The sequence below is a fragment of the Nerophis ophidion genome, linkage group LG12 (genome assembly GCF_033978795.1).
Source record: "Nerophis ophidion isolate RoL-2023_Sa linkage group LG12, RoL_Noph_v1.0, whole genome shotgun sequence".
NCBI classification, from domain to species: domain Eukaryota; kingdom Metazoa; phylum Chordata; class Actinopteri; order Syngnathiformes; family Syngnathidae; genus Nerophis; species Nerophis ophidion.
The window spans coordinates 63,074,097-63,090,409 of NC_084622.1; the positions used below are offsets into that span (position 1 = coordinate 63,074,097).

A 16,313-nucleotide genomic window follows, 5' to 3' on the forward strand; every position below is an offset into this window, starting at 1 on the left:
CACGGTGGTCATGTGATGGAGGTTAAACACATGCCCACAGGTGAAGGAGGCCAACTTGAATCTCCTCATCTTTCAGGGAGCAGAGTGCAAGATAAGTACCAAAGACAGGAGGAGGAAGTCAGAACTGTTTTCTCAACCTAAGCTGTTGTTCACACAGTTTTTGGAAGGGGTTGTGCTTCCAGTAAAGGGTCATTTTAAGACAAAAAGGTTAATACCATGTGGGACAAAGATAGTACTGAGAAAAGTTCCGATCAGGAACCACGCAAACATTTATCTCATTCCATTGAAGAGATTCTGAGGAAGCCCACTTGTGTCAGAGAAGAAGCTCATCACAATCGGTCTTTTGTTATGGAGAACAGCAGGGTATCTAACCACAATTCATGCACAGGTATGTTTTTATATTTATCCACAGTGATATGTGCTTCGAAATAACTCATTTGTTCAAGGTACACTTCAAAATACAATTAATGTGACTGTATATTTTATTGTATGTTCCCGAGTAAAAAACTGAATTGACAGAAATTCCCCTCTTGTGTTGAGTTTGAGCATGAAATGTTATGAAGATATATTTAGTTGTACAGTATGAACCAGACTACTGCTCAATGTTCATGTGTCATCTTTGTGAAAATTATGACTGTATGCTGGGGAATTGTTGACTTTTTCACTTTTTTTCTAACATTATGATGTTTTTATTGTTTGCTATGAGTTTCTAACTGTAACCTCCGATTTGTTTTTATACTTTTGATATTATAACCATATTCTCATAAACAAAGACTTTATTTCAATGATATTGTTAATGTTATTGTAATTAGGAGACTATATTTTCTTAACATTATGACTTAATTTTGTAACAGTAAAATGTATTGTTATTAAATTACAACTTAATTGTTTCAGGGTTCCACCCAATAGTTTTATTCATCAAAAAATGACTTTTTTTAATAATATTTTTTCTCGGAACATGATTTTTATTTTCTAAAATAGCAACATTATTTCTTCTACCGCTCCAAGTTTATTCCTGTACCAGTACTTTTTTTTAAAAATATAATTTAATTCTATCTTAATTCTACAATTACTGTTTTATGTAACAGTATGACATATTTCTTGTAACATTGCAACTTTCTCTCCGGATATTACAACTTTTTGGTGGCTATCGCTACACATTTATAGCGGTATAGCTCGGTTGGTAGAGTGGCCGTGCCAGCAATTTGAGGGTTGCAGGTTCGATTCCCGCTTCCGCCATCCTAGTCACTGCCGTTGTGTCCTTGGGCAAGACACTTTACCCACGTGCTCCCAGTGCCACCCACACTGGTTTAAATGTAACTTAGATATTGGGTTTCACTATGTAAAAGCGCTTTGAGTCACTAGAGAAAAGCGCTATATAAATATAATTCACTTCACTTCACTTATTCCCTTAACTATAAAATGTTTTACCTCATTCGTATTATACTCAAACTTTTTTCTTGTAAACTACGACTTTATTTCTTTCAACAGTGGGATGTAATCCTTGAGAAAGTACAACTTTTCCAAAACATTCTATTTGTGTTTCTTTCTTACACGTACACTATTTTCCTTCTACTTTTACTGGTTTATGTAACTGTACAATTGTTTATACTTGTCATATTACAACTTTATTCTTGTAAACTATTACTACGATTTCATGTAACAGTACAATGTAATTCTAGTAATTTTATGACTTTTTCTCAGAATATTACACATTTTCACCTACCACTACAAGTTTCTTTCCATAACTGTATTTTTTTTTTAAATAGGAATACAACAACTGTATTCTTGTAAACTATAATGTTATGTAGAATGAGGTCATTCTTGTTAAATGTGACCCCAAAAGGCAGGCGGTGTGCAGTTATAAAGAGTACCTAAAGTACAAAACTCAAAATGCACAGAAAAGCACAGGCAAGGCTGCATCTAAGGCTAGCCTGCGGTCGGCAACCCATGACTCTAGAGCCGCATTAGGCTCTTATAGTGCCGGCCTAGTGGCTCTGTGACGCTTTTTCAAAAATGTATGATAAATGGAAAAAGATGAGGGGAAAAAATATATTTTTTGTTTTAATATGGTTTCTGTAGGAGGACAAACATGACACAAACCTCCATAATTGGTATAAATCACACTGTTTATATTAAAGACGCTTCAGTTATTAGAGACTATTTGGCAAGCGCTGTTTTGTCTTACTAATTTTGGCGGTCATTGAACTCCTCATAGTTTGTTTACGTCAGGCCTGGGTGCCACATGCGGCCCGTTAAGCTTTTCAATCCGGCCCGCCGACATTCCCAAATATTTTTTTGAACTCTTTAAGATGCAAAGTGTATGATCTGCAGTAATGTTTTCTAAAGACCGTAAGTCTTCAACTATATAAAGTATTTCAATGGTTGAAATCTGCACTTTCGCATGATATTTTAGTGACTAGTGTTGTCCTGATACCAATACTATTTCGATACTTTTCGGTAATTTTCAGTACTTTTTTTAAATAAAGGGGACCAGAAAAAATTGCATTATTGGCTTTATTTTAACAAAAAATCTTAAGGTGTGGCGGACTGGTACTTTTCAGAGGTACCGAATATGATTCATTAGTATCGCGGTACTATACTATTACCCGTATACCGTACAACCCAACTAGTTACTATGGTAATCTACATCACAGTAGGTCAGACGAGGCACCAAGCACTGTGGGCGGGAAGCGTTTCTACAGAGTGTTTCCTGAGCCTGAAATGCGAGTGTCATAGACAGACGTGGAAAGAGATTTTTACAAGAAAGCTCTAAAGCTTAGTGATGTATCAGATATATAAGATTGGAGATGTTTTTTGTTTTTGTACCCTTCACTTTCATATTTCGCTGTGTTTGTTGCATTTGGTTTCATTGTAAAATATGGCGATTGAGAGAGGCTGTGACATTCATATTTTCTCAATATTCCACATTTTATCATTCATAGAAAAATTTAAATTCCATTCCGTTTTTGAGGTAGTCTGTCATAACATTTTTAGCATTCAGTCACACATTATTGTGAGGTTTTGTATTAGTTTTTCTAAAAATAGATATACCGACCCCCCAGACAGATATTTTTCTCTAAATTTGTCCCCCGTGTCAAAATTATTGCCCAAGTCTGGTTTACGTGCACAACTTTCTAAGACATGTTTTATGCCACTCCTTTTTTGTCTCATTTTGGCCACCAAATTTTTAATGTCAAAGCACAAAGGTGAACTTTGTTGATGTTATTGACCTGTGTGTGGTGCTAATCAGGCATATTTAGTCACTGCATTACTGCAAACTAATTGATGCTAATTAGCTATCTGCCTTCCGCCCGATTGTAGCTGAGATAGGCGCCAGCGCCCCCCGCGACCCCAAAAGGGAATAAGCGGTAGGAAATGGATGGATGGAAGGCTAGCCGTATGTACATATTGCATCAATATGCCTCGCATGTAGGTATTTTTGTCCTCATTTAATTTCCTTTTAAGTCCTCTTTATTCAATCTATATTCACATGTCTCATGACACATTATCTGTAGATAACATAGGCTGTATTTCTAATAGCTGTTTACTTTGGACACACACATGTATACCTTTGTCATTTCTAAGCCAGTAATTTCCAGGAGTTATCTCACCTTCTGAGAAGCCTCCATTTTACTAATGATGTTTAATGTTGCAAAAATGTTGGAACATTTCTGTCAACAAAGATTTGCGTCAGCCTGTGACAGTCTTTTTTTTAACCTTTATACATTTACAAACTGTTGAGAAATAATAATCAAAGTAGGTACAAAAAACGTACAAAACAGCAGTAGAGGGTTGTAAATTCAAAGTAACTAAAATAGAATGCAATATATATATTGCACATTAGTTTAGTTACTTTTGATTATATATGTATTGCATTCTATTTTAGTTACTTTGAATTTACAGATTTTGAACTGTACATTAAAACACTCTACCTCTAACAACCAAAAAGTTGTGAAAACGATGATGCTGTGTTCCACTTTTAAGTTATTAACTGAAATTGAGTGAGCCTATATATATATATATATATATATATATATATATACATATATATATATATATTATAGGGACGGCGTGGCGCAATTGGGAGAGTGGCCGTGCGCAACCCAAGGGTCCCAGGTTCAATCCCCACCTAGTACCAACCTCGTCACGTCCGTTGTGTTCTTGAGCAAGACACTACACCCTTGCTCCTGATGGTTGCTGGTTAGCGCCTTGCATGGCAGCTCCCTCCATCAGTGTGTGAATGGGTGAATGTGGAAGTAGTGTCAAAGCACTTTGAGTACCTTAAAGGTAGAAACGCGCTATACAAGTACAAGCCATACATATTAATGTTTTAAAGGGTAACATTATCACAATTTCAAAAGGGTTAAAAACAATAAAAATTGTTCCCAGTGGCTTGTTGTATTTTTTGACGTTTTTTTCAAAATTTTACCGGTCCTGGAATATCCCTAAAAAAAGCTTTAAAGTGCCTTTTTTTCGCTCTCTGCAAAGACACTATCCATTTTCTTGTGACATCACATAGTGCTGCCAATGTAAACAAACAATGGCGAATAGCACAGCAACATATAGCGACATTAGCTCGGATTCAGACTCGGATTTCAGCGGCTTTAGCGATTCAACAGATTACGCATGTTTTGAAACGAATGATTGGAGTATGAAAGTATTGAAGAAGAAACTGAAGCTATTGAGCGAATAGCTATTGACGCTATTCATAGCCATAGCATGGCCGAATAGCTGCGTTAGCATCGCCGGTAAAATGTGCGGACCAAACGATCAGGACTTTCGCATCTCTTGACACTGGAGCAACTTAAATCCGTCGTTTGGTGTTTTTTTTCGCATTAAATGTGGGTGGAAGGAAAGGTAATATAGTTACAAATGCATCAGCAGGTTATCCATACGTCTCTGTGCCATGTCTGCTTTAGCACCGCCGGTAAATAGCATGTTAGCATTGATTAGCGTAGCATGTTAGCATTGATTAGCTGGCAGTCACGCCGCGACCAAATATCAACAAAACTCACCTTTGTGATTTCGTTGACTTTATCGTTGCAAATTCATCTGCAGGTTATCCATACATCTCTGTGCCATGTCTGTCATCGCCGGTAAAATGTGCAGACACTCCAGCACATTCAATGGGGGTCTGGCGGCAGATTTCTCGGCACTTTTGCATCTTGGGGCCAGTGGTGCAACTTGAATCCCTCCCTGTTAGTGTTGTTACACCCTCCGACAACACACCGACGAGGCATTATGTCTCCAAGGTTCCAAAAAATAGTCGAAAAAACGGAAAATAACAGAGCTGAGACCCGGTGTTTGCAATATGTTGAAAATGAAAATGGTTTTACCTCGGTGACGTCACGTTCTGACATCATCGCCAAAAGAGCGATAAACAGAAAGGCGTTTAATTCGCCAAAATTCACTCATTTAGAGTTCGGAAATCGGTTAAAAAAATATACGGTCTTTTTTACTGCACCATCAAGGTATATATTGACGCTTACATAAGTCTGGTGATAATGTTCCCCTTTAATGTAGAGTTCTAAATCTTTTTTAAAGGCACAAAAAACAGGTCAGGTATTGAGAAACTTACATTTATGAATACAAAACTTAACCAATTAAAGTGCTAAGATGAGTTTGCAAATGTAAAATTAATGTACTTTTTTTTTTCATACAGTGTAAATCCAAATAGCACATATTTTAAAACAAAGCACAAATTTGTCATGAATATTGTCCAGCATGAAGCGACAGATGCCCTGCCATAGTGATCGAGTGCTTTCACAAGTCAAAAACAGGTGGTAAACAGTCTCTGGATGCATTTTACATAAGGTGCCGGTAACATCAATGTCTTTCTTGTATCTAACCATCGCAGTCTTTACAGGGTAATAACGATGAATTATTTTTAAAAGATATCTCTTTTACTTTGTTGGGAAGTAAATACCTTTTTAGGAAGGGATCCCGTTTTGACCGAGCAGATGTCATTCACAACAGTATTCCAGAGCGCAATTACATAGGAGACAGACACAATCATTTTGGAATAAACTGCTGATTTTTCTGATCAAAGCAAAGTTTCTCCACAAGAGTGTCAAGTGGATCATTCACAATTTTTACAGCAGAAAGAGGAGATGAGTAAACCCTGTACAACATAACAATACCTGTTGTAATAGCATCAAATTCAATGGCAAATTGTTTGGGAGTCACAAGGACCTTAAAATGGTTGAGAAATTATTGGTAATTAAAAAGTTAACTTTCCTTATTGAAAAGCCGACTCACTAAAATATCATTGTTGAACCAATTGTTGAGGAAAATAGATTTTGTTTTGTAACATATGTCTTTATTGTTCCAAATGAAATATTTCATAGGTGAGAAACTGCTTGTATATAAGAGACCATGCCAGAAGTGTTTGTTTGTGGAAGTTTGAAAGAGCAACAGGAATCCTATCAATGTTGTAGTCATGTCGCGAGGTTTGTTCTCCCGGGATGCAAACGGACTATTCCGGACAAGGCTTGTAGGTAGGAACATATTTATTAATCTAACTACAAATCTTGGCACTTCATGAGGTAAACAAACAAAACCTACGGCGTGGAACAAACAAGAAACTATGGCGGGGAACAAACACAAAACTGTGGAATGAAACAAACACGACTTATGTGGACACGGCATGAATCGAACAACATGAACTATGGGATCTCATGAAAACAAGCAATGACGCCAGGACGACTCCCTGGCAAAGACAGGCTTAAATAATGTTCTCTTGACTCTAGCAGGTGCGTGTCCCGAACACCAGAGGCAGGTGAAACTAATTAGTTGCCATGGAAACTAAAAAAAGAAACAAATGGAGTCTTAAAACTAACAGAAAAAAACAAAAACATAAACCGGACCACAAATCATGACAAGTTACACAATGGCAAAAATTTTAGGCCTCCAACGTTAGAAAATACATGATGAGAAATGAAGTTCCAAATTGAGGTAGGGTCTTGCAAATAGTGTCTTATCAAATTCATCTTGAAGGTGTTGTTTAGTGTTGTGAAATCCAGAATTTTACACCACCCTGTTTGTACTTGTTCATTATAACACATTTCTTAATACCGTATTTCCTTGAATAGCCGCCGGGGCGCTAATTAATTTAAAACCTCTTCTCACTCCTGCGCTTATTCAAGGCATGCATGCAATGCAATCTTGGTCGACAGCAGAGGTGGGTAGAGTAGCCAGAAATTGTACTCAAGTAAGAGTACTGTTACTTTAGAGATTTATTACTCAAGTAAAAGTAAGGAGTAGTCACCCAAATATTTACTTGAGTAAAAGTAAAAAGTATGTTGTGAAAAAACTACTCAATTACTGAATAACTGATGAGTAACCTGTTTGTTTAATGATTACGGCAACAAGTAATGCACAAAAACATAAAAATAGCAACAAACAAATTCAGAGCCAGGAATATCTCTTAAGCAACTAAAACAATAATATATATTAAATAATAGTACATTAAAATAAAAAAAAATTAAGGCACATTGAGCCACAATAACTTAACAGCACCATAGCCTCAGTAGGGATTCATTGATTAATTGATTGATTGATTGATTGATTGAAACTTGTATTAGTAGATTGCACAGTACAGTACATATTCTGTACAATTGACCACTAAATGGTAACACCCCAATAAGTTTTTCAACGTTAATCTATTACTTAATAAATGACCAAGTCGAGGTGATCTACCTCATATATACATATACATACACACACATATCATATACAAAAACACACATATCATATTTATTTATTTCGCCGTTTTTGTTGACATGTTGAAGATGTTTTAATGAATATACATGCATGTTTAACACATAGATTCCTATCTTTCATGAACACAAGAATATAAGTTGGTGTAGTGCCTGATTCTGATGACTTGCATTGATTGGAATCAGACAGTATAGTGCTGATAACGTCCACGTTTTCAAATGGAGGAGAAAAAAAGTCCTCCTTTCTGTCTAATACCACATGACAGTCGTTGGTTTTTGGCATCTTATATTTGTCCAGCTCCCATATTCGTTTTTATACGCTTTACAAGAAATACATTGGCAGCAAACTCCGTAGCTTGCTCGCTTGTTTGCGCTGGCTTTCGGAGACTCTTATTTTGTTAGCGCAGGCGCGATGGAGCGGCACTTTTATTGTGAAGACAGGAACTGTGCGATCAGTCTTTAGGCTTTTGACGGGAAGTACGGTTGAAATGAAAAGTGTCTTTTTTCCTATACACTTTTGATTGATTGATTTAGACTTTTGTTAGTAGATTTCACAGTACAGTACATATTTCGTACAATTGACCACTAAATGTTAACACCCCAATAAGTTTTTCAACTTGTTTGAGTCGGGTGTGACGGTCATGTGACCACCTGGCTCTGTTTGATTGGTCCAACGTCACCAGTGACTGCATGTGATTGGTGAAACGCAGGCATGCGTAGATCCTACTTTGAAAAACCCAAACAAACATTAATAGATCAATAAAAAAAGTAGCGAGCTGAATGTAGATGAATGGAGCGGAGTAAAAGTAGCGTTTCTTCTCTATAAATATACTCAAGTAAAAGTATGTTGCATAAAAACTACTCTGAAAAGTACAATTGATCCCAAAAGTTACTCAAGTAGATGTAACGGAGTAAATGTAGCGCGTTACTACCCACCTCTGGTCAACAGACATGCCTTTTACACTGATGGTTGTGATATAAACAACTTTAACACTCTTACTAATATGCGCCACACTCTGTGAACCCACACCAAACACATTTCTGGAAAACAATGGCTCTGTAACACATTATAAACGCAACATAAGAATTACCCAGAATTCCAATGCATCCACGTGCCCCCAACCCCGCCCACCTCAACCGGCGCGTGGGGGGGGGCTGGTTTCGTGCTAGTGGGGTGTATAATATAGCCAAGAGTCATGGATGCATTGGAATTCTGGGTAATTCTTATGTTGCGTTTTTTTTTTTTACTTAATGACTTTTACATGTACATTTTACCATTCCTTTTTGTCTGTAAGATGCTTGTAGCAGTTACAGTCTCCAATCTCTTTGTTTACAGATGTGAGAAAAAAGCGACAAACCAGGGTGACTTTTACACCGCTCCAGGTGCAGGAGCTGGAGAATGTCTTCCAGCAGACTCACTACCCGGATGTTAACACCAGAGAGCAGTTGGCTTCATGTCTGCACCTGACTTTGGGATGTATACAGGTGTGCAAGCTTGCCGTGTTAGGCACGAGGAGCATGGTTTTTTGATTGACACTCTGACCGAGTTTTGTTCCATTAAAGTACATATTAAACTATCTAAGCATATAATACATCATACAACACCTTTTTTTAATAGGATACTTAAGACCTAATATATTCAAGTCACCACCAAAATCAACCCATGTTTAAGCATGAATTGTTTTTACTGTTAGACTGGTTTAAAAGACAGAATCACATTTAAAGGCCTACTAAAAGCCACTACTAGCGACCACGCAGTCTGATAGTTTATATATCAATGATGAAATATTAACATTGCAACACATGCCATTACGGCCGCTTTAGTTTACTAAATTGCAATTTTAAATTTCCCGCGAAGTATCCTGTTGAAAACGTCGCGGAATGATGACGCGTATGATGACGTCACCGGTTGTAGCGGACAGGTTCTTCCAGCACCATTCACGGCAAAAAGTCATCTCTTTTCATCACATAGTTACACAGTATTCTGGACAACCTGTGTTGCTGAATCTTTTGCAATTTGTTCAATTAATAATGGAGAAGTCAAAGAAGAAAGATGTAGGTGGAAAGCGGTGTATTGCAGCTGCCTTTAGCCACACAAACACAGCCGGTGTTTCCTTGTCCACATACCCGAAGGTGAAGCTTTACTATGGAACAGAGCGGTCAAGCGAACATGGTTCTCTACCACATGTCAACCGGCAGGTTTCGGTGAGAAAGTGGTGGTAATAAGTCGGCTCTTACCGTAGACATGAGCGGAGCTTGCATCCTCTTGCAGCTGCGGACTCTCTTACCTCCTCCCAACGGAGACACTGGCGGTCACAACACCTGTGGCCACACCCCTCCAACTTTCAGGTCCCATATAATCTCACTAAAACACTAGTAATAAGCAGATAAAGGATTTTCCAGAATTATCCTAGTAAATGTGTCTAATAACATCTAAATCGCTCCCACTGCCCTCGCCTTTTTTTTTCTTTTCTAGTCCTTCACTCTCACTTTCCTCATCCACGAATCTTTCATCCTCGCTCAAATTAATGGGGAAATCGTGGCTTTCTCTGTCCGAATCGCTCTCGCTGCTGGTGGCCATGATTGTAAACAACGTGAGGACGTGAGGAGCTCCACAACCCGTGACGTCACGCGCGCATCGTCTGCTACTTCCGGTACAGGCAAAGCTTTTTTATTAGCGGCCAAAAGTTGCGAACTTTATCGTCGATGTTCTCTACTAAATTCTTTCAGCAAAAATATGGCAATATGGCGAAATGATGAAGTATGACACATAGAATGGACCTGCTATCCCCGTTTAAATAAGAAAATCTCATTTCAGTAGGCCTTTAAGGAGTAATGTGTTATGTGTGAGGCTGTCTGGAGGGTTGAAGGTAGGTGCTGGTCACTGGTGAGTGTGTTACATGTGTAGAATAATAATCTAAAGCATGGGTGTCAAACTCTGGCCCGCCGTGTAATTTAATTTGCCCCTTGAGGCAATATCAATTTAGCATTAGAGCTGGCCCGCCGGTATTATACAGCGTCGGTGCAGCTGTAACACCGCATTCACCGCTAATACTCATACTTGCCAACCCTCCTAATTTTCCCGGTAGACTCCCGAAGTTCAGTCCCCCTCCCGAAAATCTCCCGGGGCAACCATTCTCCCGAATTTCTACCGATTTCCACCTGGACAACTATATTGGGGGCGTGCATTTAAGGCACTGACTTTAGCGTTCTCTACAACCTGTCGTCACGTCCGCTTTTCCTCCGTACTAACAGCGTGTCACATAATATTTGTGGCTTTTACACACACACACACACACACACACACACACACAAGTGAATGCAAGGCATACTTGGTCAACAGCCATACAGGTCACACTGAGGGTGGCCGTATAAACAACTTTAGCACTGTTACAAATATGCGCCACACTGTGAACCCACACCAAACAAGAATGAGAAACACATTTCGGGTGAACATCCGCACCGTAACACAACAGAACAAATACCCAGAACCCCTTGCAGCACTAAGACTTCCGGGAAACTTCCAGCAAACTAACCAATAATTAACGTTTAATTCATGCATTTTCTCTTGCTACTTCAAGGCTTGAATGTTTGGTTCATTCATTATTGTTATTTTATTTTCGAATTTATTATTAGCCTGTGGAAAAAAATTGATATTTACCTCAGAAGATTGCAAATAGAAAAAAAGGCATAACATTTTTATTTAAATGTTATTTGATATGCCATTGATATGTTTTTATTATTATTATTTGAAACTGGATTTTGCATGTCACTAAAGTTATATAAGCCTTGCTTGTTCAATATTTAATGCAAACTTGTTTGGGTCCCTATTAAAAGGTTAATTTGTTCAACCTTGGCCCGCGGCTTTGTTCCGGTTAAAATTTTGGCCCACTCTGTATTTGAGTTTGACACCCCTGATGTGCAAAGGAGTCTTCTTTTAATAACTACACAAAACCCAGCCTGTATCTTTGCACAGCGCGTCCAAGAATTCACTTCTACCTGTCGGCAACAATAAGCCATTGGCCTGCTTCAAATACAATGCAGATTATGTGAAATTAAAAAAAATATATGTTCCCTTTTTGTGTATCCCTTCTACAGATCTGGTTTCAGAACCGTCGAGCTAAATGGAGGAAAAGTGAAACCCTAAAAGATATTCAGCAAGCACACTTCCCTGTGAATCCCCAAATCTTTTATGAGGTATCTCTTCATTTCCTACATTCCATAAATTGTACAAATGTTTGTGATATAAAGCAACATGAACACAGTGGCAGGGTTCGACTTCAACCACGGCAACCGCGGCAAGTTCCGCGACTGCCCTTCTCACTTTTACTGCCCTAAAAAATGGACCAGCATTGACAGCAAGAACGTGCCGTGACCGCCCTTAACTTTTTACTTGTAAATGGACAATTGCAACGTAATTGTTTCGTCGTATAAAATTACTAAAATCGCCCCGACATTACTTTTTTCCTTACATTTTCAAATGTTTAAGACATCGCATAATTAACGTTAATCGTTATAAACAACAGAGTTTACGTCAGGCAGCTCCCAAAATGCAGAGTAAGGAACTGATCCAAAAAATAAAACAAAGAATTACAGGCTGTTGGGAAAAAATGTAGCAACTTCTTTCGGTAGGTTAATTTAATAATTAAAAAGGAGTGCTAAATTAGTCGATCGTTTGCCCTCGAAACTCAGCAGTTCTCGACTTGTCGATGTTGTTTGTGTGCTGTAACGTGAATGTTTATTTTGATTCGTGGCTCTGGGGATAGGTTGATTGGCAACACTAAATTGGCCCTAGTGTGTGAATGTTGTCTGTCTATCTGTGTTGGCCCTGCGATGAGGTGGCGACTTGTCCAGGGTGTACCCCGCCTTCCGCCCGATTGTAGCTGAGATAGGCGCCAGCGCACCCCGCGACCCCGACAGGGAATAAGCGGTAGAAAATGGATAGATGGATGGGCTTTCAACGACCACGTGTGTAATTTTTTTGTAAACGTTGAACATAAGTTGCTGATGTAAACAATAATGGACTGAAAATTGCATGGTGTTTTATATATTCGTTTATACACAACTTTACTACAAGTTAGATCATACACTATATGATAGTCCAGTGGTTCTCGACCTTTTTTCAGTGATGTACCCCCTGTCAACATTTTTTTAATTCAAGTACCCCCTAATCAGAGCAAAGCATTTTTGGTTGAAAAAAAGAGATAAAGAAGTAAAATACAGCACTATGTCATCAGTTTCGGATTTATTAAATTGTATAACAGTGCAAAATATTGCTCATTTGTAGTGGTCTTTCTTGAACTATTTGGAAAAAAGATATAAAAATAACTAAAAACTTGTTGAAAACTAAACAAGTGATTCAATTATAAATAAAGATTTCTACACATAGAAGTAATCATCAACTTAAAGTGCCCTCTTTGGGGATTGTAATAGAGATCCATCTGGATTCATCAACTTAATTCTAAACATTTCTTCACAAAAAAAGAAATCTTTAACATCAATATTTATGGAACATGTCCACAAAAATATCTAGCTGTCAACACTGAATATTGCGTTGTTGGATTTCTTTTACACAGTTTATAAACTTACATTCATATTTTGTTGAAGTATTATTCAATAAATATATTTATAAAGGATTTTTGAACTGTTGTTATTTTTAGAATATTTTTCAAAAATCTCACGTACCCCTTGGCATACCTTCAAGCACCCCCCAGGGGTACGCGTACCCCCATTTGAGAACCACTGTGATAGTCTATATGAATTTATTAACATTTGATTATTTGTGTGTGTGTGTGTGTGTATATATATATGTATATATATATATATATATATATATATATATATATATATATATATATATATATATATATATATATATATATATATATGTGTCTTGATTGGATTATCCAGAGAATAGTGCTCGATACCGTGGTAGAGCGCAATATGTAGGTGTGGGAAAAAATCACAAGACTACTTCATCTCTACAGAACTGTTTCATGAGGGGTTCCCTCAATCATCAGGAGATTTTTTTTTTTTTTTTTTTTTTTTTTTTAAATCACCTGATGATTGAGGGAACCCCTCATGAAACAGTTCTGTAGAGATGAAGTAGTCTTGTGATTTTTTCCCACACCTACATATATATATATATATATATATATATATATACACACACATATACATACATACATACACCTAAAGGAGTTTTAATATCATATACTTGTGTGTGTGTATGTATATATATATATATATATATATATATATATATATATATATATATATATATATATATATATATATATATATATATATATATATATATATATACATACATACACACACAAGTATATGATATTAAAACTATATATATATATATATATATATATATATATATATATATATATATATATACATATATATATACATACATACACACACAAGTATATGATATTAAAACTACTTTAAGGCAACACTTGCCTTGACTTTAAAAATTTGAGGCCTGCAGTTGTATCAAAAATACCAAAGAAGATGGTTTTATTTGACACTGTCTTGGCAGTTCTGTATGTGTTGTGGATATATGTGCCTCCAACATAAGGTATTCATCGTTTTAGAAAGTTCACTTGGCACTGAAATCGTTGCTATCAATTCTATAACAAGTAAAATACCGAGGTCGGTATTGAGGAAACTTTTTACTTGAAATGTTTCAGTATTGGGCTTCACAGTGGAAGAGGGGTTAGTGCGTCTGCCTCACAATACGAAGGTCCTGAGTAGTCAGGGTTCAATCCCGGGCTCGGGATCTTTCTGTGTGGAGTTTGCATGTTCTCCCCGTGAATGCGTGGGTTCCCTCCGGGTACTCCGGCTTCCTCCCACTTCCAAAGACATGCACCTGGGGATAGGTTGATTGGCAACACTAAATTGGCCCTAGTGTGTGAATGTTGTCTGTCTATCTGTGTTGGCCCTGCGATGAGGTGACGACTTGTCCAGGGTGTACCCCGCCTTCCGCCCGATTGTAGCTGAGATAGGTACTAGCGCCCCCCGCGACCCCAAAGGGAATAAGCCGTGGAAATTAAATGGATAGATGGATTTCTACACACGGAAGAAATCATCAACTTAAAGTGCCCTCTTTGGGGATTGTAATAGAGATCCATCTGGATTCATGAACTTAATTCTAAACATTTCCTCACAAAAAAAAAACATCTTTAACATCAATATTTATGGAACATGTCCACAAAAAATCTAGCTGTCAACACTGAATATTGCATTGTTGCATTTTTTTTTCACAGTTTATGAACTTACATTCATATTTTGTTGCAGTATTATTCAATAAATATATTTATAAGGGATTTTTGATTTGTTGCTATTTTTAGAATATTTAAAAAAGGTCTCACGTACCCCTTGGCATACCTTCAACTACCCCCAGGGGTACACGTACCCCCATTTGAGAACCACTGCAGTATATAATCCTCCATATTGGCAGACACATTCATTTAATTTCATTTCATTTGAAGAAATTAAACAATATTTTTGCATCTGACAAAAAACACTCACAAACGCTGGCTTACTCTAATAAAAATGCCATGTTTGTTATAAATACAGTTTAAAAACAAGAAAAGAAAAAAAGACTGGCTTCTGCTGGAAAGACCTGTGTTTGCTAGCTTGAACGCCCCCACTTCTCCCAGTGTGGCGAGTCAATGTACTGCTGAGGCATTGAACTACAAGTCGACAATATATCGCCCCGTACCTTGAGGCACAGATACTTGCTGCCTCATACCCTGCCTTTTCCCCGTGGCAACAAGCATGCTCGCCCTGGCACGCACACGCCCATTACACACTATGTGTAGCCGTGGAGGCACCGCCTGTGTCTGCCTCACTTCTCATCTGCTGCATTGTTTTGATCAGGAAACATGAAGATTATCAAAATATACAGGAAACAAACCAAAATCCCATAGAAAGCATAAACCAAAAGAGAAATATTAACACTTATTTTATTTTATTACTTCGTTTTGGAACATCTCATGGTTAAGCCACCTGGTGTCAGGTGAGGCACTGCCTGCACTTGCCTCCCCTGACAGCACGTCACTGCTATTGACTCTCGTTCAAATCTTCTGGTGCCCCCAAAGCCCTCCTGTGGTGCTGTTCTACGACACTGCAAATTGCAACCACAATATTAAACACAATGTTCAATTATTTCCGCAATTAAAAGAGTGTGTTCTTTTCTATCTTCCCATCAGAAGCCACAGGTGGGTGCAGTGTGCTGGCTGCCTTGTTGCTCACATGAGTCACTGCAATCAAGATTGTTCCTTGCAGCTAAGTTCCCACCCATACATATGACGCATTACAGAAGCCTGTATTTTGACCTTCTGGACACAGAGATCCAGATCGGGACCACTACTGCACGCCATGACACAATTAGGTTGTGACAGTAACATCACAATGGACTAATAATACATTGTTGTTTATATGTATATATCCAAACTATTGTAGTACAATTCAAATACAACAAATTGTATTCATGATGTGTGCATTCTGGTTCCAAAGACTCGTAAATCATAATATAACCTGGTAATACAAAATAAATGTTTTCATTCAGCAAAA

General features: G+C 37.7%; 1 protein-coding gene across 1 annotated transcript; it reads left to right on the forward strand.

The window, feature by feature from the left end:
- The first annotated feature begins 201 nt into the window (after positions 1-201).
- Positions 202-16,313, forward strand: LOC133563678 (retinal homeobox protein Rax). The gene is made up of 4 exons (XM_061917953.1): positions 202-388; positions 9,058-9,206; positions 11,820-11,918; positions 15,950-16,313. Exons 1-4 carry the CDS (start codon positions 217-219, stop codon positions 16,136-16,138), a joined length of 609 nt encoding a protein of 202 aa, XP_061773937.1. The 5' UTR covers positions 202-216; the 3' UTR covers positions 16,139-16,313.